This window comes from Hemibagrus wyckioides, linkage group LG01 (genome assembly GCF_019097595.1).
Source record: "Hemibagrus wyckioides isolate EC202008001 linkage group LG01, SWU_Hwy_1.0, whole genome shotgun sequence".
In the NCBI taxonomy this organism is placed as follows: Eukaryota; Metazoa; Chordata; class Actinopteri; order Siluriformes; family Bagridae; genus Hemibagrus; species Hemibagrus wyckioides.
This window is the reverse complement of record NC_080710.1, coordinates 13279600-13303842: the sequence shown is the minus strand read 5'-3', so window position 1 is coordinate 13303842 and position 24243 is coordinate 13279600. Positions and strand designations below refer to the sequence as shown.

The 24243-nt window shown below is 39.9% G+C and overlaps 2 protein-coding genes across 3 annotated transcripts in view; one reads left to right on the top strand and one right to left on the bottom strand.

Annotated features, from left to right (window-relative positions):
- The first annotated feature begins 395 nt into the window (after positions 1 to 395).
- tax1bp1b (Tax1 (human T-cell leukemia virus type I) binding protein 1b) lies at positions 396 to 21476 on the top strand. Of its 2 annotated transcripts, none has more exons than XM_058399828.1 (18): positions 396 to 572; positions 1748 to 1944; positions 7923 to 8025; positions 8496 to 8686; positions 8969 to 9127; positions 10863 to 11011; positions 11772 to 11862; positions 12401 to 12586; positions 13460 to 13711; positions 13831 to 13986; positions 15009 to 15078; positions 15237 to 15355; positions 15579 to 15704; positions 17273 to 17359; positions 18084 to 18261; positions 18402 to 18553; positions 19594 to 19676; positions 19998 to 21476. In XM_058399828.1, exons 2-18 carry the CDS (start codon positions 1807 to 1809, stop codon positions 20197 to 20199), a joined length of 2442 nt encoding a protein of 813 aa, XP_058255811.1. In that variant the 5' UTR covers positions 396 to 572; positions 1748 to 1806; the 3' UTR covers positions 20200 to 21476. The 2 variants fall into 2 exon arrangements, with proteins under 2 accessions (XP_058255811.1, XP_058255803.1); XM_058399820.1 differs by having other exon boundaries at positions 402 to 572; positions 13828 to 13986.
- The window catches only part of jazf1b (JAZF zinc finger 1b), a 17043-nt gene continuing 14094 nt past the window's right edge, over positions 21295 to 24243 (bottom strand). Inside the window, exon 5 of the mRNA XM_058399840.1 lies at positions 21295 to 23627. Coding sequence (XP_058255823.1) covers positions 23451 to 23627 — 177 coding nt within the window. The 3' untranslated portion in view covers positions 21295 to 23450. The remainder of the gene's footprint in view (positions 23628 to 24243) is intronic.

Sequence of the window (24243 nt, the reverse complement as noted above, 5' to 3'; positions counted from 1 at the left end):
AAAAACTTTAGATTTCACTACTATTTAAAAAAAGTAAAGAAAGTAGCATATTATGTAATACACAAAAAAAACCCATAATGCTGACTAAAAAAACCCCATAATGCTGACTGTCAGATTTGACCTGCAAAAACAGAACTAGTGTAATAGTCTCCAGTACAACTGTCGTATATTTTCCAAGATGCATAAAAAAAAACCTCACCCTTTTAATTTCTTTACAAAATGCACTTGAGATACACCTGCTAATTAAACTGGCTATGTATTGTAAACACTGATGAATTTGACTCATAAGGGAGCTCTCGTGCTACAGTGGCAGTGGTAAGAGCTAGGTTGCCCATGCACATGGTTAAACGTGGCCTGTTCATCAGATCTCACAATAACATTTAGGTGTTGAACCTACACATCATACACGAGAAAACAGTTTCGAAAGTATGACTTAAAGAGCCACATTTCAAGCGCGTGCGTAAGGCAGTCACGTGGCCATGTTCCCGGAAGCGGAGTGGGGAATGTACAGCTGAGACTGGAAAGTGCGTCAACAACACGACCGAGGGTTTCTGCTTGTTAGGAAACATGGGGTAGGCCATGCTTGGTATATTTATACATTAAAACTATACCAACGTGTACCGCATTGTGACAGATCTTTCTTAGTATAAATGTTATTTCTCATGTCATGTATGTCCGAGTTAAATAAAAGCTTAGTAGCTAACGCTGTCTCTGTCGACCTAATCCTCTGTCCGGAGTAGCATGTTAGCTGCTCATAGATCCGTCAGATCCACTCCTTATATAAACAGGGGTTTTAATGACAACAGCTCGATAATCTTATGGTTAGGACGACAGGAAGACTTGAATTGTGTGTTATGATTTCTGTTTTCAGATAGTATGTCTGTATAACTGAATATGGTTGGATAATCACTGTGAACTTGGTTTGTTATTGTTTAGCTCATGCTACTAGCAACGAACTTTGTATTAAATGACGTGCTAATGAAATCAGCTTCCTACTTAGCCAGCGTAGCTAGTTATAGTTGAACATACTACTACTACTACTACTACTACTACTACTACTACTAATAATAATAATATTTGAAATGTTAAGTGTCAATGTTAACATATACATCGAGTTGTACACGTGCTGTTAGACTGCTTATACATAACAAAACATTTTAATACGAATTTTGATTGCTGTCAGTGTGGCAAAACAAGAAGAAATGTTAATGAAAGAAAGAATTGTCTGTGGATAGTTAAAACAATGCTTTCAAAGACATGCAGGTACTATTTTATTTACAGAGTTTCATGTTATTTATTTATTTATTTATTTATATATATATATATATATATATATATATATATATATATATATATATATATATATATATATATATATATAATTTCTGTATCATATCTATAATTTATGATTTATTAACGTAACAGCAACTTGAAACCAGTGTTAAAGCCATTTTTAAATGCTTTCAGAGCATGTCTCTTTGGAACAGGATTATGCTTACACGCCCAATAAGATGTTATCTCCCATCTTTAAAAAGTGGGTTGTCAGTAATCATCGTATGTAAGGCTTGTCGTGTCGTGACATGTAATTAATTTTATTCTATAACGCAATTGTTTATCATTAACGTTTTGGAAAGTCCGAATGTTCTTTGGCCTGTATGTGAGTTATGGTGTTATTTGGGGAAGTACTGGATGTGTCATTTCTAAAACTAACCCATCTACTCTTTTGTTTCTTATGTTTTTAAAACAGGGCCAGCTGCTGATCGACAGATAAACTTCTACAGGAGGGGACCATCAGCATCAAGTACCATGGAAACGTCTAATTTTGCTCACGTCATCTTCCAGAACGTGGGGAAGAGCTATCTCCCTCATGCTGCTCTGGAGTGCCACTACACACTGACACAGTTCATCAAGCCACATCCCAAGGACTGGGTTGGCATATTCAAGGTAAAGCTGCATGGTTTCAGGTTTATTTTAGTTAAAGAGATTGTTGTGCAATGATTCGGTTGTTGTGATGGACTTTTAGAACCAAATCCTTTAGCAAACTTCAGGTTTTTTTTTTTTTTTTTTTAAATAATTTTAAGAATTGACTTTGAGGGGAAAATCCCTCAAGTTTTTCTTGAAAGGATGACTTAATTTCTTGAACATCAGTAATACACTCCCTCACCACATTTAGAGATTTATTTATTCAATAAGCTGATCATATGGAATAATGTGGATGCAGACACACACCAAGCAGATACCCATCAAAAGCTTTAAGTAATATTTGCATCAAACCTCAGAATCGGTTAAAAGTGAGATTGTCATTGACTTTGTACCATGGATTTTGGTTCTAGGTAGGCTGGTTTGAGTTTTTTTTTTTTTTTTTTTAAACGGCTGATCTCTTGGGATTTTCATACACAACAGTCTCTAGAGTTTACAGAGAATGGTAAAGGGCAGTTCTGTGGATTGAAACATCATATTGAGAGATGTCAGAGAGTGGGCAGACTCAAGATTTGGCACCAGCAGCATGAATTCATGAACCCAGCCTGCCTTGTGTCAACAGTCCAGGCTGATGGAGGTGGTGTAATAGTGTGGGGATTTTTATACTTTATCCTCACTTTGGGCCTGTTGTTAAAAAAAATGTATGTGTGTATAGATAGATAGTTTTAAAAACAATGGGCAAGCTTACAGATTGTTCCCAGAATGCAGCGATTATTATCTACCAAAATTAGTCAAAAGAAAGAGAACTGGTGACTCAGCAACCAAAGGGTGCCACAGGCTCTTTATTGTGTGTCAGGAGTAAAGGCTAGGCTTCTTGTTCCAATCACACAGACAAGCTACTATAGCACAAACTGCTAATAAAATTATTGCTGGTTAAGGTGGACAGGTGCTAGAACACACAGTGCATCACAGCAAGTTGTGTAAGGGGCTATGTAGCTGCAGACCAGTCAGAGTTCCTACACTGCAAAAATTGTTCAAGAAAAGTTTGAGGAGTTCATGGTGTTCACTTGGTCTTCAAATTCCCCAGATCTAATTCCAATTGAGCATCTGTGGGATGTGCTGGAAGAACAAGTCAGAACCATGGAGGCCCCTCCTCACACCTCCTCACAACTTACAGGACTTAAAGGATAAGCTGCTAACATCTTGTTGCCAGAAACCTCAACACACCTTCAGAGGTCTTGTGGAGTCCATGCCTCAGTAGGTCAGAACAGTATTAGCAGCACAAGGGGGATCTACATGATATAGTAATTTTTATGTTATGGCTGATTGGTGTGTATACATGTCTATATGTCTGTATATATATATGTATGTATGTGTGTGTGTATATATATATATATATATGTTTTTTATATATGTATTTCCATGTATATATGTTATTGTCTTTATGCATAGTGTGACTTATGTGATTCTAAAGCAGTCCGTTTGCTTTTGAGGTAAAAACATCAGCTCTAGCACTTTGTTTGTTACACATGAGCTTGAGACTGACAGTATGCGTTGCTTCATGTCGGAGTGTAAATTGCTTGGAATGTAGGTGAACATTCACCTACTATCCCTGAATGCATGTGGGAGAACTGCTGTAGCTTAATGGCCGTGGGAGCTTTTAGGTATGAATTATAGTTGCTGGCAGGGTAAGCTTAGTGTTTTGGCTTGATCTGCATGCTGCAGTTTCCCCCAGCTGCTGCTGGTTAAAAAGCACACACACAACTGCCTTGGCCACGTTAAGGGAAGCGCTGCTACAGAGAGAAAGACTGACTTAACGTTTAATGGTTTTTGAGATGGAAGTAAGGATGGTAACTGACAAGATTCAGTGTCTGGGTTTTGGACTGATGAGATCAAAGAGGAATTTTAGAGCCTCCTGGGTTGTGTGTGTATGAGGGTTTCTATGTGGTGGACAGAGTTTGATGAAGCCTTTTTACAACAAGCTGTCAGAAGGGCTTCTCCTCCTTTGCAGCTGTGTTGCATTGCAGGCAGTGTTCTTCATTAAGAGCCACGGGATTAACCTCCGGTGAAAACTGGTCTAAGTTCCAGCCTTTTAGGCTAAATGGCTTCAAAGAAAGTTGATGATGAGCAATTTTGATTAATGGAAGAACTTTTATGATCTCTGAAACGGCTTCCTGTATTTTTTATAACCTAGAGCAATGTGGGAAAGGAGCAAAGATCAGATTCTGAAAAGCCTAAATATCACTGAGTTAACTTCATGCACAACAGATTTATTGTATCTCTGTCACTTACAGCTGCTACCTTATATCTTTTTGTTGTCATTGCTACCTTTGTGGGATCCTGATTGGAGCTTGAAGCCTGTTCTCCAAGGTTGAGGTTTGTGGTGTACAAAACACAGCATTGCCCTGGAGGTACGTACGTTCATCTGTACCTCAGCAGTGCACACAAACCTTCTGACGCAGAAGTAAACCCTTGGGAGGAAGAGCCTATGTGCTATAAATCCTTCACACGGCCATTGCTTTGCTGAAAGATGGGTGGGTTCTGTGCCAAACACTAAACAATGCCAAAATGGATACCTGATCCGTGAGTCATTGGCCTAGAGCTGTGACTTGGGTTCACAGCTGCCTGTAGGATGTTATTGCCACCTGGTGTTCAGGGGAAGACTTCACACTACCTGAGCTGGGACCAATGAAATAGAGCCCTGGTTGCAACTGGTTGGTCTTTCTAACTTCTGTGTACATCTTGGCTGTGTACAGATTTCACTGCCTGAAAAAAACTGTATATTGTTTTCCTTTAAAATTTAGTTCATATCACCCTTCTCTTAAATTAATGAGGTGCCCTATTAAGCCATGCCTTTGAGTTCATGATTGCATTTCAGGATTCTCCTTTATGTCCTCAGATTGCTTGGCTGTTGAAATCTTTTGCAATACCCCGTTTGTTAGATGGAGTTTGTCTTTTCAATCCTCCGGCCTAAACAAATTGGCAATTTCAAAGAGCACCAACCTCGTGCTCTTTGAAATTGGAGCTCTAGCGGAGGCCTGATTTGCAATTTGTGAACGTCATGTTTGGAGCGTCAGAACATGCCACTAGGGTGGAGCTGGCGAACACTGCTTTATAATTATCCTGTCAGAGAAGAAGCAGCAGTCAGTATCGCATCCTGATATATGTTCTTCCCCCAGCTGCAGGTGGATTCAAGTCTGACCTGATCTGATTTGTTTTTGTCAACTGATTTTGCCTCAGGAACCACATTTGTCCTTTATTATTATAATGTCCTAACCCAAAAGTAATTAGATTTATTTCACATGTGAGGTTAAATCTTTACTCTCCAAAACACTACATTCTTAGTCTTCTAATTATTGCAGCAATAATAAAAATATTTCTACAGGCAAGTTCAACAATGCACTATATGAATGATAATAGTAACTTTTCAGCCCATGTATTCTGCAGTTTATGTGTTTACCAATTCAAAATGCTCTGTTTTGAACAATAGGGAAGCTGGATATATTCATTGTTCCTGACACTTTAGCTCAGAAGGCTGCGTTCTTTTCTTTCATAAAAATACCTCACTTAAGTATTATGTTTTCTGCCTCAGTTTCCTGTCGTTAATTAAGAATTTTTTTTAAACATTTTTCTAGAATGGTTTTTCTAAAAAAATTCCACACACACAGCAGTTTATCACGGCTAACAGATTTTGAGAGGTTAGTTTATTATTGACTGCTGGCCTAGGTGTTTCTGTTTCTGTTTCTGTTGTGTTAGGCTACCAATGATAGTCAGACACAAGCTGTGTATAAACACGCACCACTGAAAGGGACTGAAAGATTTTTTTGTCTGATTTGTTTGTGTTCGTACATAATATCTTGCAAAGCTGGGTTTCTAAATTAATTGAGACTGCTTTTAGTTTTTCACTTTTGTTCAGTTGTCTATTGAGCAAAACTTTTACAAATCATTTGGCAAACCAGAAAAACTACTAAATGGAGCAGTAACCCTTTATTATTGCAAAGGCAAAACCTGACTCATTCATGTATTTCACACTGGGTGTCTTTCATGCACTGGAACACTGAGATTCATTTGGGTGCTTTCTCATTGTGATTAAATAAATACACTGTGCAAATGATCTGTTTTGGATGTAATAAATTACCTCTGAATACAAGCTGTTAAAGGAAAAGGAAAGTGGCACCAGTGAGCCACTTCACACACTTCAGCGAGCGTTTAACTTCTTTTCAGGATTTCATCACATCACAATCAAATACATACAAAGCAAAAGCAAAGACACAAGAGAGACAGCACAGCCTGAACTGTGAAACAGCCAAAACGTCTGCTGTAAGTTTTGTTAAGGCAAACAACACAATAGACTTTGTAAAGTCCTGATCAGCTCTCAGGAATTAACATTAATGAGAATTTGAAACTGACCAAAATTCACACCTCTGTATAGCTCCACCAGCAGCTAAATAACATAGAGTGCCTTTCTGTGGCGACCCCCCACCAGTGATTACGTCAGGTCACAGATGGTGTTTGTAGACAGGGGCGTAACAGCAGGAAAAAAGGTTGCTGGAGTGGGGCTTTAAGGCATCAAGGGGGCTGTTTGCATGCAACACAGTCTTTGGCATGGTTTGCTTGCAGTTCACACATGCTTGTAGAAGTCATCCAGTGCCTTTGAGGCTGATCAAATGTGAAAGCAGGGATGGATAATAGGGCTATTACTAGTAGTTAGTGTCATGTATACAGTAATCAGAACTAGAAAGGCTTCACAAAGATGTTATTTTAGAGATAAATATTGACAGACATATTTTAAACCATCTATCTTACTTAGTAAACGTCATAGATTTCCATTTATATTTTGGTGTGTAGATCAGCCACTTTAGCTTTCCTTGGCTGTGAGTTGCTCCCTGGGCTTAAATGAGAAGCACACAGAGGTTCAGTTTCGCCCTCACTCACCCTAAACGGGCTTAATGAGTGAGCGGTGTCCAGCGTGCAGTAATGACACTGCCTTTAATGGTTTCCTGTTCTTTACAGCTCCAGCACCCCAGGCAACTCTCCCTTGTACAGTCAGGGGATTACAGCAACTTTAATTGTGGTGAACTGCACAGTGAGAGCAGCTCTTAAATATGACCATTTACCAGTGATTCTGCATTTGTGGATTTGTACATATGCATGTTAAATCACTTTTCGCTATAGATTTCCTGTGTGCACAGTCATGAGGCAGCAGGCTTGTTTAGCGAGAGTGTGCGCATGAGTGTGTTTGCATGAGTGTGTATGATCGCACGTGAGTGTGTGTGTGCGCGCGCATGCACGTGAGTGTGTGTGGATGAGTGTACGTGTGAGTGTGTGTGTGTGATTGTGCGTATGTGCACGTGTGTTGGGACCCACAGCCAGTACAACGTGAGTCTGATTTTGCTTGACAGTTTTATGGCAGACGGCTGAACTTATGGATATATTTTCTGTGCACCCCCCTCATCAGCCATCAGTTAACAACACATAAAATTCATATAATTACATTTTGGTTTCCAGTTTGAAGTATGTGTAAAATTTTCACCTATTTTCCTCTTCCTGTTAAGCCTGAGTTGTAGCCGCGCTCCCTCAAACGAACAAGGTCTTGGCACATGTGGCAGATGGGGAAGAACCATGTATCAATCATCCCACTATAACTCTTGTAGAGTTCACATGTGTGCACACATCTCTCTGTGTATCTTTCAGGCTTTGGCGCTGAAAGGGTAACAGTGAAGTAAACAAGTGATTCAGGCAGTGTGTAATGCCATGACTAACTGAACACTGCATCTAGTGTCTTTGAATAAGTCAGCACATGTGACAGACTAAATAGACCTCCTTATATTTCATAGACATACATTTTCTATTCCTTTTTTCTTTTTAGCTGTAATGGGGAGTTGAAACTAAAAAGCATATATCAAGTGAACCATACAAAGCCTAACATGTATTAACTACAGTTTCTTCTCATTTTTAAGTGGATCTTGCTACTTTACCATGCAAAACATTTTCTCTCATAGGTTGGCTGGAGCACGGCTCGTGACTACTACACATTTCTGTGGTCTCCTCTACCAGACGAGTACACAGAAGGCACCGCAGTCAACAGATCAGTGATCTTTCAAGGTAACATGACATAAATATAATATTGTATTGCATCTCTTTTTGCCTTTTCATTTGCTCAGAATGCAGCACTGTGGCATGGGCCCCTTCAGAGGTATATTAAAAGCTTTTAATATCCAAATGACAGATGCAGTAAAATATGGAACACTCAAACTCCCTATTAGCACGCCCAAGTGTTGATGGGCCTGTTTTATAGCAGTGGTTTAGGTCACAGACTGGAAACTTTGTAAAATGTAAGATAAAGGTGCACCAGTATGGTCCGGAGATAGCAGAAAGATATAGTAAAACGATTTATGAGCTAGCACACTTTTAGTTTGCACATGTGAGTTGTAAAACATGGTGTTAAATGGAGGCTACAATTTTTTTTTATCTTTCTCCAGAGGACTTTCTATAAGCTGCTGGCAAAATCGTCCATCAGAATTTTCCTTCATTGATGATACAAGAAGGATTTGTGTTTATAAATGTTTGTACAGGTTACTACGTCCCCAACGATGATGGCGAGTTCTACCAGTTCTGTTATGTCACTCATAAAGGAGAGATTCGTGGGGCCAGTACACCTTTCCAGTTCCGTGCTAACAGCCCCACTGAGGAAGAGCTACTCACTGTGGAAGATGAGGGTGGATCAGACATTCTGGTTGTCACCACCAAAGCCAGCTATCTAGAGGTAAGCAAGTCTGTATGTAAGTCAGTAAGTTGTGTTACAGAAAAGTAAATAAAAGTCCCAAATGCCTGATTTTCACTCTTTTGAGTGCGGATGAAATGCTGTACATTGTCTAATATAAAGCATATGTTAAGTGAGCCTGTGTGAGCTGCTTTGCTCAACTCCAGTCAATTTCCTGTCTGATTCACCTCTCAGTGTGAGGCTTTGATGAATAACAAATCATGTGCAGCATTTTTCCTGTATGTGCTTATGACTGCTGCATTTTCTCCATGCATTGTTTTTCAGCAAAAGATGGAGGAGGTGCGCCTGGAAAAGGACGAGCTGCTGAAGAGCATGGCGCTCCTGCAGAAAGAGCGAGATGAAGCACTAGAGGAGAGAGACAGGATTCAGAAAGAGTATGAGCAGGAGAGAGAGAGCAATGTCCAGCTAAAGAAAGATGTGCAGGTCAGAGCTGAGGGTCTCTTCTTGCCTCTTGTTAAAGTTGCTGGAATGTTTAACATTACTGTCACGTTTAACTGTCATGTTTAACATCTACTGCCAAATGACCCATTTCATAATGCACCTAGATACACCATAATCTACTAAGAAAACATAGCTAACTACATCGAAGCTACATGAGTCACATCCAACTGAGGAAAAGCAGTGGTGATATCTTTAATTTTAATTTGCACCTACGTTAATGCAAATGATAGAAATGTATCCATATCACTTGATTACCCTCATAATGTAACAAGCTAGGATATCAGCACCAATACAGAATGTTGTAACAGTGCTGCAAATGTGTGTACTAAGCCGTGTGAATTATAACTCATAAACACTAATAAATCTAGCCATGGCTGTTGGACAGCCTTGTTTTTATCTGTAGTAGAATGCTGTAGCTGTACCATGCTTCTGTTGTTCACCAGACAAATCCATACAAGCCAGAACACCTATCCCTGTTTCGAACACCAATACTACAGTCACATTCCTTTCACATTAAGCAGTGTAAAATTAGACGATTAACTCCACAGGAAAAGCAATTATGTGCCTGAATTAAACCTGAATAAAAAGCTTAACTGTCTTATCTGTTGAGTTTAAGTCAGTGAATGTTTCTCATTAAGTTGATTGTCTGTTTTGCACTGGTGGTATGTATTTATAACTCATTTGTCATACTGCTTTGTTCATGTCATCTCACGTCCATCTTTTTCACAACTTGAGGGTGTGACACTTGTTTTCTTTATCTGCACTTCCTGCTGGAGCCACTGTGCAAGTCAAATCAGCACGCTCAATTTGGTTTGCGTATAGGCAAAGGTAGAACATCAGCATAGTGTTGACCAGTTTAAATAAAATCTAAAGTATCAAATGCTATAGAATGCAACCGTGTGCCATGTTGACACAACGTTGAGCTTTCTATAAGTTGTACAAAATTGCATGATTTACCTGGGTCTTCCTGTAATGGAAAGCAAACTAACAAATGACTTTAATGCTTTCAGGACAGTGGTTGCTGAAAGGTTAAGACTTTTGAGTTGCTGATTAGATAGTTGTGTGTTTAAGCCCCAACACTAGCAAGTTGCCACTTTTGGGCCTTTAAGCCAGGCCCTTAACCCTACCATATCATTGCTGACCATGTATGTATATATAGTATAAAAAAATACTATATGTATATAAATATATAAATATATAAATAATGTGTGTGTGTGTGGGACAAATACAGGCTTCTTTCATATAATTGCAGCTATCATTTGGTGACTTGAAGTGCAGTCTTTAGAAGTATACTTGTATGGGCACAGAGGGAAAATTGAGTTAAGATGAGTTTGCCCACCCATTTGTGGCTGTTAATTTTATGACTGCACTTTTATACGTTGTTTTATGTGCTGTTAGAATAATTCTAAAAAAGATTTCGCTCCTGAAAGAATACAGTAAATGGGAATTCTGAAGGAATGTTGCAATTTTGTTGCAATTTATCTGATGAATGTTTATTCTCTTTATTCACATGATACAATTTTTTTTTCCAAAATAAAAAATAGTATAATTTTACAGTGCAGGATAAAGTGGAGAGTTTTAAAATTTGTTTAATGTGAGTATCAGAAATCACTGATGTACTTGCTGGCTTGTGCTAGAATATTTTCTGTTTAAATTTTCTTTCCTTGACTCATTATTCATTTGTAAAAATACTTAGAACTGTATTTGTATATCTTAGGAGATGCAGCTGTCCTCTCAGAGCCTACAGGAAGAGAGAGAGGAGGTGAAGAAGAGGATGGAGGAGAACACAGCACGGCTACTGCAGCTGGAAGAGGACCTGATTGGAGTCACCCAGAAAGGCTTGCAGAAGGAGACAGAGTTGGACTGGTGTGTCATTTTTTTTCTTAAAAACCAACATTTAAATACTATTCCAGCGCTATTCCACTATGTAAGGTCCTCTGCAGCCTACTATTCAGAAAAAGATTAAATGATTGCCACTGCTGCTTTCTAAGTAAAATCTTTATGTATTTCAGGTTGCACCACAAATCACATTTTATATATATATATATATATATATATATACATATATATATATATGGTGCATATTTTCTGGGCCTTATTATATTGTTAGCTGGTAAATAAAACCTACAGTTTTTAATCTTAATCTAATTTTTTGGCACCATATAAGAACAAATCCCAAACCATTTTTGCATGTGCATTCTGCCTTAACTGCCCTCCTTTGTGACCAAATATTTTTGTGTCTGCTATTTTTATTTGCATTGTCTTTTAAAGCTTGTGCTGCATTATACAATACTATATAAACAAGCCATTTATAAGAAGTGGCATATTACACATCTGTATAATAGGTCTAAGAAATGCGGTGACTGTATTAGGACCTGCAGGGATGGGTTGGTGACATTTTTGCTACACTCTTGGATGTCACATATGTACAGTAGTGCTTCACACCATTGACGTGTGTTCATTTTAAATCATTCATTTACTTGATCCTGTGATATTTTACCACTATGTTGAAAATGTCAAGCCCTAACACCAACTACTAGTGATTAGCAAAGAAATACAGTACCTTTATAGATTGAGTAAGAATTCAGAGTGAGGAATATTGATTACTTCATGTTCTAACTGACAGCCTGAAAGATCGAGTGAAGAAGCTCATGCAAGAGAAAGAAGTACTGGAGTCTCAGTTGAAGAATGAGAAGGATGAGAAAGAGCTTTATAAGGTAACACCTTCAACACAACCCATATGATCATTGTAGATCTATCAATACATTTTGCTGTAATGCTCAGGTGTCTGGAGAGAAGAAACACTGGTGGCCAGAGCCAATAAATCTAACCGCTAATATTCTTAAAGCAGACCTTAATTAAGTTTGTGCTCCATTTTGCACAACAGCCCCACCCCCTGGGTTTACCTGCTCTCAGGGAACAGGCCTGGCTCTGTTCACGCAGGAAGCTCTACATGTCTGTGCTGCTTTTTTGTGGTGGGCACAGGAACTAGGCGTGACATGGAGCTGTAGCTACGGAAACACAGCTAGGCCCACACCTCATTGCTGTTGCCCCTGGCTGTGTGGGTTAGCCCAGTGCTGCCGGTGCTTTCTTATTGCTCTTATAATTAGAGTTAGGCAGCGCATTTCCTTGCAGAGCGGAAATGCAGCCTGGTGATAATTATGGAGTGTTTGTGCTGAAGTGCCACAGTCTGAGAGTCTTAGACAAATGAGGCTATGAATTCTCTATCTTTCTCTTTCTGTGTGTGTGACCCAGATTCACCTGAAGAACCGAGAGCTAGAGAACACGAAGTTAAGTGCCGAGCTGCAGATGCTGAGATCTGTGGATGTGAATAAGGAGAACACCATTGCACAGCTGAAGGAGGAGCTGGCGCGGGCCAAATCCTGCCTGGCAGAGAAAGACAAGCAGCATCGCCAGCTACTGGCTAACAGTTCCCCCTCGGTAATATAAGTCTGCACACCACTGTCTCTTGCACACCAGGTCTAGGCACACCACTGATTGTGTTGTGTATCAAAAGCTATTTGGAGATTTTGGCAGATTTTGGAAACCGACACCTTTAAAGTTTTTGGGTGCCTGCTGTATTAACTCAAGCGCAGAGTTTCCCACACATAGGTTTTACTTTGGCGCTGAGCCCAGGTATATTTACGAGCGGCCAAGTATATTTCGCCCCATTAAGAAAAAACACACTTTATTTATTAATCCATTCTGAGAAATCATCGTGCCTTGTATCCAATTTGATGGTGACATAAACACAGCTCAGGGTCAGGGGGAGGCAAGGGACTGGGGGAAGCAAGCAAAGCAAAAAGTGGGGAATGGCAGAGCTGAGGCGACATAAACTAATGAGAGAGAAGACCTGCACTGAGCTATTAAAACATTATTTTTTCTGAAGTTATGATCCTAAGAGTTTGCTTGCTAGCTACAAACTAGCCTCTAAACTGACATGATTGGTAGTGAGCTACAGTCTTGGTCAAGTTTTGGTCCCCAATCCCCATGGCTATTCACACAGAGTAGTTTTGGCTGCACTTATTTCTGAGCAAACTACTAGCAGAATATTGTAAAGACAGTAGACTGTTGACACAGAAGATAAACAAAGTGAAATGTTCTAAACAAAAATTTGCAGCCTGTGTAAAGCTGATTTCATGCCAAATGTGAATTCATGCATCCCAGTGAAATGGTTTGAAACTTTGAATGATGCAAAGTTTAAGCTTTAGTGGTAAAATTATGCAGATGATGCCCCATCTGGGTAAAGTAGAGTATTTTGAAAGTTTGTGTGTTTGCATACAAGTGACTGCATGCTTATGTGTTTGTTGTCAGGAGGAGTGCAAGGCACTGCGGGAGCAGCTGAGGCAAAAAGATGAGCAGTTGCAGGCCACTCAGCAGCAGGCTAACATGCTATCTGCAGAGCTGCGGGACTCCTCCAGCTCACGGGATCGCAGCATGGCTGAGCTCTACCGGGTCAAGCTGGAGGTTGACACGCTCAGACAGGGCCAAGCTGAGGCACAGGCTGAGTGTAGCCGTCTGGAACAACAGATGGATGATATGAAGAACTCTGCCATGCAAGAGGCAGTAAGTTGCAGTGCACTATAACACTTCCAAAACTCCATTTGAGCAACCAGCTTTAGGTGTCAAGTTTGAATTTGTAGTCATAAAAGAGGTATAAAAGTAACATGTCTGCTTCTTAGCAGCGTAAGGAGTCTGAGGATTTGGCTGTGGCTGAGCTGCAGAGGGAAGTGGAAGACCTAAAGCTCAGGTTGCAGATGGCTGCAGAACATTATAAGGAGAAATACAAGGAATGCCAGAGACTGCAGAAACAGGTGGTCAAACTATCTGAGCAGCAAGGGGTGAGTAAACACTCCTCGGTATAATCTAATACCCAGTTCATCTCTCTGGCAGTGATGCCAGCTTAACAACTTGCTGACTTTTTTGACCACTTCATGGTCAAGAGATTAGCGATAAAGCTAGTGACCTTTGGAACAGATGTTAGCAACTGTCCTGGACTCAACACAGCTCTGCAGCTGCTGGTTATATGACTGAGTTGCGCTTGTGTGAGCTTATGTTCCCAACAACCAACTGATGATCACCATTGTATCTTCCACCTGCACACTTCTTCTTGGTTAAATTTACAAGTAAGAATAGCAGTTAATCTGTCTGGAAAATATTTTAAGCACTACTTTTCCTGGGAAAAAAATAGGCTGAACTGCTCTCAGGAGATTCCCACCCAAATCAAACCCAGCTGATCTGGTTAACATGTTCAAAAGGTTTAAATATTACAGCTGGGTGTGTCAAGTTATATCATTTCTAATCAGGGCAGGCCAGAGGTGTGGTGGGTACTGCTGATCTTTTGACACCAAAAACACGCTGTTTTATTATACAAATACATCTTAATAAACCAATGAATATGTTATTCTTAACCAATTGCAGTTATGTATGCAGGACAATAAATAAGTTATAATGTAAAGCCCAAGAAACTTGGGCTACCTTTACCCTTTAAAAAAAGGGAATTTCATGTCCTGATACTGAGAAATGTATTTAACAGTGGCCTCACTTATCAGAATATACCATTATAATCTTTTTTGTTCTTCACTAACATTACCCAAGTTCGCTATATAGCTGGCCTAGCACCCTAGGTGTGGATACTATGCAAATTTACTAATAATTTGCATAGCAGATGTGGCAGGCTTCGCTGCATCAAAAGATGTTCTAAAATTTCTATAAATCTAAATTTATAAATATAAATATAAAGCTTATCTATAAATCAGATTTGTCCATCCAATCTGATGTCAGGGATACTTTGAAAATAAGTAACACATCACGTCATGCTTACAGTAAGTGCTAAATTGAGGGTCCCTGTTGTTTATTTTAGGCAAAGAGGAGTCCTGGTTTAGATGCAGCAACTGGCCCCTTGTCTGCCAGCCCTGAAGCATCTGTGCCAGGTAAGTCTTCTGTCCAAGCTTAATAGCATCCAATTTGTGTATTAACTATTTATACAAGTGGCTCTTTTAACTGTAGTTCAAAATACAGATCCTTGTAGATAGAAGTAGTTTTCTTTGCTGAGGATAAAGATATCAATAAGCTTTTGTCTCTGTGACAGGAAGCCCAGGCTCATCAGACAACCTGCTGGATGCAATTATCCAGGGCAAGCTGAAGGGTGTCAGTAAGGATGTGTTTGATAAGAGTGACAAATACAAGAAGTGCAAACAGATGTTGTGTGTAAGTCAGTTTGGTATTAATTATCATTATATTTAATCTTCATGCCAGACATGACCTGTGTGTCTAGTGTATCAACATGTACCTCTAGTTACAACCATGCACCTTGTTTTAAACTGAGCATTTATGGCAGCTTTCTGGCAGATGCTACATATGCAGTCATGCTAGTATCAAATACATGTTGTAAATATGAACTATACTATACTATACTAAACATGAACTATAGGAGGAGAAGGGGCGCAGCAGCATGCTGATGGATGAGCTGGCTAAACTTGAGCTGAAGTGGAAAGAGCAGGTGAAGATCAATGAAAGCCTAAAGCTGCAGCTGGCTGCTGAGGAGGACCGCTACAAGGTCAGCGCCCCCTACTGTCCCAATGTATAACCTGTCCTTGCCTGTGGAGGCATTCACTGTTGTCTTCTCTTAGACAGGTTAAGGTAACTTGATGGGAAGAGTAGAGGATGGAAAAGGAAAGCATATCATATCTTCTGTCAAACATAGTGGAGACAATGTTAAATGTTAAAGCATGAGCATGTATGGCTGTTAGTGGAAGTGGGTCACTCATGTTTATTGACTATTTGACTGCTGATAAAAAGGACCAACATATGACCAACAAATGTTACGAAAACATAACATAAGAAAAAGCATAATGTTAACGTACCAAGAGTTGTAAAAACAGAGTTGGACACAAAGGAGAACATCTGTTATAAATCTAGACCTGTTGGCGCATTTTTGTGCTTTGCATGAAACACACAAAATATTATAGATGGCATGATATCACATTAATTCTAATACCAGTAGTGATGGAGAAACTTTGAGGATCAGTCGATATCAATATTTGTCGATCAGATATCAGTCGATATCTGTTTTCTCTGAAATCACTATCTCCTATATCCAGTTTATAATTTTTTGCTGGTATTGGCCTGATCCTAGGTATTGGATTGGTGCCATCTCTAGTTTGTCATGCACATTTGAGTTATGTTGATGAAAAACACGACAGTGGATCCTAACACATTTTCATAACGAGTCAGTTAGAGTAATTGCTTCAGCAAGGCATTGCTAGTAATGATAGTAAAAATAAAAGAGAAAATTTTAGATAATGTCATGCTGTGTGCTTACGAAAAAGATCAGTCATTTATCTGAACGACACTATCACAACCCCAAGAACTTAGTTTTTTTGGGAGTCAACATTAATGTAAACTCCAGTGAAACAAACCATAAAACAAATGTACATTTAAAAACCTTCATAGTAAACAATCAATAGGTGCTGTGCCATAAACCATAAATTGTTCTGCTCCTTTGGAACACGGCCAGATTGGCTTTAGTCTCACAAATCACTAAATGTCTCTCGTTTGCTATTGTAACTTATTCATGCCATCCAACAGAAACCTGGCTGTAGATCATAACTGCTGCTCTGAGCTGCTTTGTAAATAAAAACTGAGACGGTTCGAGCCCTGATCACTAGCGTCTGCACTGCTTCTCTTCTGTCTGTGCATAACTGTTTTGACTCAAGGTTTTTCCATCGAATGGTATCATTTGTTAGCACAACTGCACAGACAGGGCAGGTTTATAAGAGCACAGAGTGGAGACAGTATTTTACTGCTGTATACACGAGACATGGAGGCAGGAGAAGGATAGACAGAGATTTTTGATGCAAGACAGCCTAATGTAACGGCTGGCTCATTGTGCCTTTATTTAAACACAGTGAGTAACATGGCTGAAGGATAGCAGTGCTGGAAGTGAGTTATTCACTGCAAGTAGTCATTAATGTAAAATATTATTCTTAAATGCTAAAGTACACTCAGCTTTAAGGATTACATACTTAATTTTCCTCTGGATATTTACACCCCTATTCCTCACTATTCTTATTAACACCATATGCACTTAACTAATAATGCATTACTGTTCTCCTCATTGCGTAGAGCCAGGTAGCAGCCAAAGGCCGGGAACTGAAGGAGCTGAAGGACAGCCTCGCTGCCTTATCCAAAGAGAAGGAGAAACTGGAAGGGGTGCGGGTTTTCATTTTTCTTCTTTAAAGACTTGTGCCAATCTAAAAATGCCCGCAGTGTGCTTGTTTTTTTTCCCCTCCCAGGATCTGGTTTGGGTTTAACGTATCTCTCTAATTGGGGCAGCAGAGCCAGCAAGGCCTCATTTTCCATTCAATTACTCTGGACCACAGAAAGGGATGCACAGCAGCCCAAAAAAAAATATCCAAAAAACAGAAAGCACTGCTGAGAGAGGTAGCTAAAGCACAGAGCCTGACGCTTCAACTAGCAAAATGACCCAATTTGAGGCTGAGCCTGTAAATTAAATTGGCGCCTGCAGAAAACTTCAGTAAAAGGCAAAGCTCTGCATCCCTTTGAACAGGCCGAGGAGTTTTTAATTAAGGGGCTAATTAAACTGTTTGTGCGAGAGGGTGGCTAGTGCGTCCACAACGCTGCAGCTAAAATACTGTGGCAGATGATGTATTGTCTGGAGCTAAAGATGGAGAGAAAGGAAGACTGATGGAAATCTGAATAGCCGTCAATAAATTGTTTGCTGCCTTAAGGTTTTCTTTTATATTGCCTCTGTTTGGCAGTCCAGCTACATTTAGTAACAGTAAAATTTAAATGTAGCTTCCATCTAGGGCATTTAAATCATGTATTGCCACTACATTGCCATTTAGAGTTACCTAGTATTACTTTTGATTCCATTCACTGGCTGAACTTTTAATAAATGTGCCTTTGATCGCAGGAGCTGCAGAGAAGTGCAAGTCGTGAGGAAGAGGAGGACGATGATGGTAATTTGGATGTACCACCAGTTTTTCTACAGTTCCCCCTGCCATATCAGCCAGATGTCCCCTCTCCTTTACTGGTGGCCCAACGTCCTTCAGAGCTGATGTTTGGAAACCCATACTCAACTGAAAGCAGGGGTCAGTGTTATGTACACATGCTAGACAATGTGCAACAACTGAAATTAAAATACCAAAGACATCCACATTTAAATAGGTTTGGTCAAAACTACAGATAAGGAAGGGTAATCCTAGACTCTTTTGTGTGTCTCTTGGTTTAGACAGTGCAGATGGTGAGTTTTCAGATGATCAGATGCCTAGGCTTCCTCCTGTTGGACCTCCATCTTTGGACAGCAACGTGGTGTGTAGCCAGCCTGCCCGCAACCTGAGCCGCCCTGATGGCCTGGAGGAGCCCGAGGAGCAGGCAAACACTGTGAGTGGATCATGCTTCCTTGCATATAGCAGCAAGAACATGCACATTGTTTATTCATATAATTGGATTTTTAGGGCTCTTTTAAGACCTTTACAGACATTTTCTGATCTGCTGAGGGACTGTCTATTAGTATTTTTTCATTCCTGAAGGTTTGCTTGAATAAGTTGTCAATTAATTCAGGTGCACAGAAAAAGAGTAATTTTTTTAAAAAAAAAGGGAAAAAGGATTTAACCCAAGGAAGTGTGTAGCAAAGTAAAACCAATACCCATTATCAGGTACTTTTTTAAATGACTCATCTCTGGCCCAATCAATATGCACAGCAGACCTGACTGCACTTTAACATAGGTCACAGTATGGCAACAAATCTGTTATCCAACATTTTGTCATTATTTCCATTCTCTGTTCAGTGTTTCTGCCAGTGAGCCAAGAGTACTGAACCGGGACATGGAGGGAGCTAGGAATAGAGCAGACAGACTATTGATTAGACAATAAACAAAACAGTCTTGAGTTGTCAAACACCTGCCATTTGAAACAATCCGAGCAAGAATTATTTGTCTACCAGACAGCATGACAGTGTTTTTATGTATTTTGAGAAGCAAAAACGGGATATCTTCAATATAAATAAGATGGCCTACCAAGACATTTCTGAAGCATTTCTTTTTTGAACAAATAAACGGTGCCGCAAAATAATATAGAAGTTCCTTCTACGCTCACAGGCATAGTTATGTGATGAGAAACAGACACGTCCCCTTGACCAGGGTACTGTATCTGTACTGTGCCACGTTATCTGGTGGAAAAGCTTTTATGGTTTGCATTGTGCTCTCTCTGCTATGCTGAGTAGGGATTAGCTGAGCTTGCCAGAACTGAACTTAAGGGGGCTCATTAAGGATGCTGCAGCTTGCCTCCAAACACTGCAGCTAATTGAGTAATTCAGCACAGAGAGGAATTGTGGTGCACATCGAATGGTACATGTTAATGCTAATGCTGACAAACGTAGTAACAGTAATGAGTGCTCTCTGACCTGTGTTCTGTCTCTACAGCAAACCAACACCCAGGCCACAGTCAGCGAGCCACCCACCAACTTCCTCAACGATGGACAAATCCCATTCTGCTTTGATACCAGGTAAAACGCACCGACACCCTGAGAAAGTACCACACAGAAAGTGCTGTCATGTGTCATGTTGTTGAGCTCTGCAGGAGTTGTGTTTGTGGCTGAATTAGCTGCATGGGCCACCCACGTTGCACAACACACAGATGCTGTTTTACTGCCTCACTCCCTTGGTTCTCCCGCATCATCAAAACAGCTTATTACACACAATCGCACACATGCACTGTCTTTTATTCGCCTTGGCTATTTTCTGTTGTTCCCCCCCCCCCATCCCCCTTCACACTCATCTGTATTTACCATTTTCTCATGCATCAACTTTCTCCTGCTGTCCTACAGCGAGGAGCTGCAGAAGCGTTGTCCGCTGTGTGAGGTCATCTTCCCGCCGAACTACGACCAGTCGAAGTTCGAGGAGCATGTAGAGAGCCACTGGAAGGTGTGTCCCATGTGCAGTGAGCAGTTCCCCCTAGACTGCGATCAGCAGCTGTTCGAGAAACACGTGCTCACCCATTTTGATGGCAACGTGCTCAACTTCGATTAGACCAACCAGAGCGAAAATCTTCACCACATTTATATTCAACTCATTTCTCTCGCCTCATAAATGCAGCCGTTAACTCTTAGCCGCACGTTACGCTGTGAGCATTTATTTCTAAATCAATCAGTTAATTAGCTCATGACTATCTCTTTCGCTAAGGATTTCTTTTAAAGCTCACATCGCCCATCAGAATGGTGGGGTTCTGTAACAGCCGAGTAGGAATACTGCAAGATTACTGATTTTTGGGGTGCTATTTATTAGTATTGGTTTCTTTGGAGAAGGCTGTACAGACTAACCTCACTGTCACTTTGTCACAAGCATAATCATATAGCCAGTGTAACATCTTAACACGTGTAACTGCAAGGCTCTCCAGGCTTTAAGAAATATGTCAGGTATTACCTTTTTTCCCCCCCTGTGCTGATCTAGCACAGTTCTGTACTGTCAGGGCAAAATACTAGTTTATACACATTAAGCTGATCATATAATCATAAAATAATCTATTTTAGAAAATGCTTTTAAATATCACACATGAACAAGTTCTAAGAAGCTATTTTTTTCCTTCTATTTAAATAATTCAGCAGTTATTATATTTTAGTTGCATGCTTATTCTGTCACTGCACTGAATTCATGGTCTGGTTTCCTTGACGCAAATTAAGCCTGGTTTCAGACTAAAATAATTTTTTAAAGGAAACTCACAAATGAATGTTCGTAGTCCAAAGTCATTTGATGTCAACGAACTGAGAGAGCTACATTTAGAAATGATTCTGCTCAGAAGGGTTAAGATATGAAATTCATTAATCAAACCTGTACACCGCATTGCACTACTGAACATCACCGAGTGCTCGACTTAATCTGTCTCAGTTAAAAAAGTTAATGTGTATTTACTTTGGGTTAACTTAATGTAAGGTCTTTTTCTTGTATCTGCATCTTCTTACTCTGATATACACCAATAAAGTTTTGTTTGAAACAATAACCGGTTCTGCTGCATTGCCAGTGTGGTTAGATAAGAGCTGTTTTAGTTTTAGCTAAAAGCCGTTCTTGGAAGTGAGAAACACATGTCCTGACACATCATAAAAAGAATAAACCATTCCACACACAAAGTTATCAAAACACATCAGAGGCCATTTAATATTTAACTTGTAACCAGGTGTACATTTATGAAGCAGCTTTTTTGTCAGTTTTTTTCTTTTCCATTTTTGTTGAAGAAAGTTCACCAGTTTAAAAACAAACCCTGGTGTCAATAGCATTACATGTAGGAATCCCCCCCCCACCCCACAAATGTATGAAAATATAATTTAATGCACTTACACAGATACATAATACATAAACTATGCACAACATGTCCAATACTTCCCTCTAGACTGGCAGTATAATACTGTCAAACAGATAAATCCATTACAACATTGATGTCCATGCAGTTAGAATGTCATGATCATGGGTGATTGGCAGCTTGGCTCTTGATCAGGGCTTACTCTGCCAACTCTTCTCGTTTTACTTCTAATACCTCCCAGAGTCGGGTGATTGATTTTGTAATATATAACTATTCTATTTATTTTAATGCCAGATAACTGCTGGTACTCAGAAGTCTGCTCCTGTCTGACTCAAGCAGAAAAGGCAGAAAAATTAAGTTCTAACTCTAGGACAGGACATCCCTGAGTTATCCTACTGCCACATTAGCAAAACAACACGGTTGATGCAGAAGGCCACCAAAGAAGGTGATGGGCAACTGCTCTGCTGTAGTTTTAATATTGGGAAGTACAATAACTGTCATGTGTCCGTCTGAAATGTGGCTCGGAAAACGTCAGAGCTCAGCCGGTGAAGGACAAAAACCCAATTGACTTGTTGGAATCCCAATTGAATTGGATTGACTTGTTATACCAAAGCTGTGGTCTACAACAGTTCAAGGCAATCAGTTACAACGACCTTAAAACTAACACATGCTTTGGGGCTCTGATGAAAGAGAACAGAAAAGAAAAGAAAACCCCTAGATTGAAAATAAAAAGAAGAGTACAAGTACTCCTAACCCCAATAGCAGTGTGTCAGTGTGTAGATTTGACACAGTGACTCGCAGTTTGCTCTCCGCAGTCGCTGATGTGTTGGCAATGGAAACTTCCTAACTAGGTTGGCAACTAGGTGCTACAAAGTGCTTTAGGTCCTTTAACAGGCAATGGATTCAGCTGCGGTGTTCTAGAATGCTCCAGAGGTTCTAGAACAACCAGCCACAGCTGGCCTGGGACCCGTGTAACAGCTGTATAAAAAAATACCATTAGACCACATGGGCAAGATAATGTGTCTGAAATGCTGGCAATCTGTCACCTGAGATTGTAAATAGGTGTAAAACACGATTTGTCCAAGGATGAAAAATATGGGTTTTACCATTAAAGTAAACTCCAAAAATTAATCTTTAGCCTGGTATCATTTTTTAAAAACTGCATATGCAAACAAATAAAAGCGTGGGAATAAAAGGATATATTTAATATTGGATTATGAAAGTCTATATGTACTTATTATAATCTACAACTAAAAATGTTGGATATATTCTTATTGGGTAGCACAAACTGTCAGAAATTTTCTGCCCTTCCTTTTTTTTTTTTTTTGTTGCCCTTTTCTCTTGTCAGAAGCCAAAATAATCATGCTGGTTGAATTCTGATGTTGTGGCTTTGACACGCATCACATGCTGCCCCATGTAGTGGCAGCAACTGTTGGGAACTCGTCCCATAGTGATGCCAAGCCTTGTCCTATCTCAACGTGTCCCAATAATTTTTACAATAAGCACCTTAAGTCAATAGTAATACAAGACAGCAAAGGAATAATAATTGAATGTGCAAAAGTACAAAACTGCAAACTCTACTATTATACATCATCTCAAATAGACACAGAACAGATAACAGGATACAAAAAAAACAAATGCATGCAATTCAAAGCGTAGTGTAAAGGGAGCACAGGAGCTCCTGGAATTAAGAGGGTAAAAGCGTTTACTCTTCACAGGAGTAGATGGAATGCGCAGGGATGATAAAGAAAACCTCCTAAATGAGGTATGAAATGATGGCGAGAGTGAAAGAGTCTTCCTTATGGAAGAGTTAAATGAAGGGGTACAAGTTTCCTCAAGGAGAGGTGGAATGAGGGGACAGGGTCTTCCTCGTGGAGGACAAGGAGGATTAAAGAGAAACAAAGCGGAAAACAGGTATCAAATGCAGTCAGCAACAGCTAATGATGGAACATATGCGTGAAGGATCGGGTTGGCACGGAGGCCCGCTCTACTGCTGCATCTTGCGCATGATGTCAGCGGAGACGGGCGGGTGGAAGTTGATGGTGTGGTGGCGCAGGCCCTGCGAGCTCTTGTAGCTTTTCCCACAGCGGCATTTAAACGGCTTGCGCACACGGATTTGAGTGCGGTGGCCATTCTTGGCGTGATACTTGATACCGTTCACATTCTGAGAAAGACAGAAGCCAGCAATATTCAGGATTCAAATCATACCACACTGTCCAGAAGAGCCGTAAAGAAGATTTCTGCAGTGCGCATGCATATTTCTCGCCTACAAGAAAATAGTCCTTGTATTCTTTCTATAATTATACACTATGAAGCTAAATCTTAGTCAGTTAAATTCACACAAACACATGAATTAAATCATTCCAGTTCCATTCTCAAAAAACTCTACATCCTGTGAATTGTTGCTGTAATCATTAAAACTGTTTATTTCATCCCAGGACTCTTATTTACAATATTCTCATACAGAATAAACTTTTAATACACAGTTCTGTTTCGCTTAACTCTTCTACCCGTATACTTTATCGATGTATTATCCACTATCCGGTGTCAACCAGAAGAGGCTTCATTAATAGGCAAAGAGGATTAATTGGTTTTACGTTCTGAGTCTGGTTCCTCTAAAGGTTTCTTTGTCATACCTCCCCTCCTTGCCACAGTCTCTGGCTTGTTCATTAAGAAGCTAAATCTGTAAAGCTGCTTTGTAACAATATCAATTGTTAAAAAAAAAAAAAAAAAAAAAAAAAGCCATACAAAAATTTTATTGCATTGAACAGACTGATTTT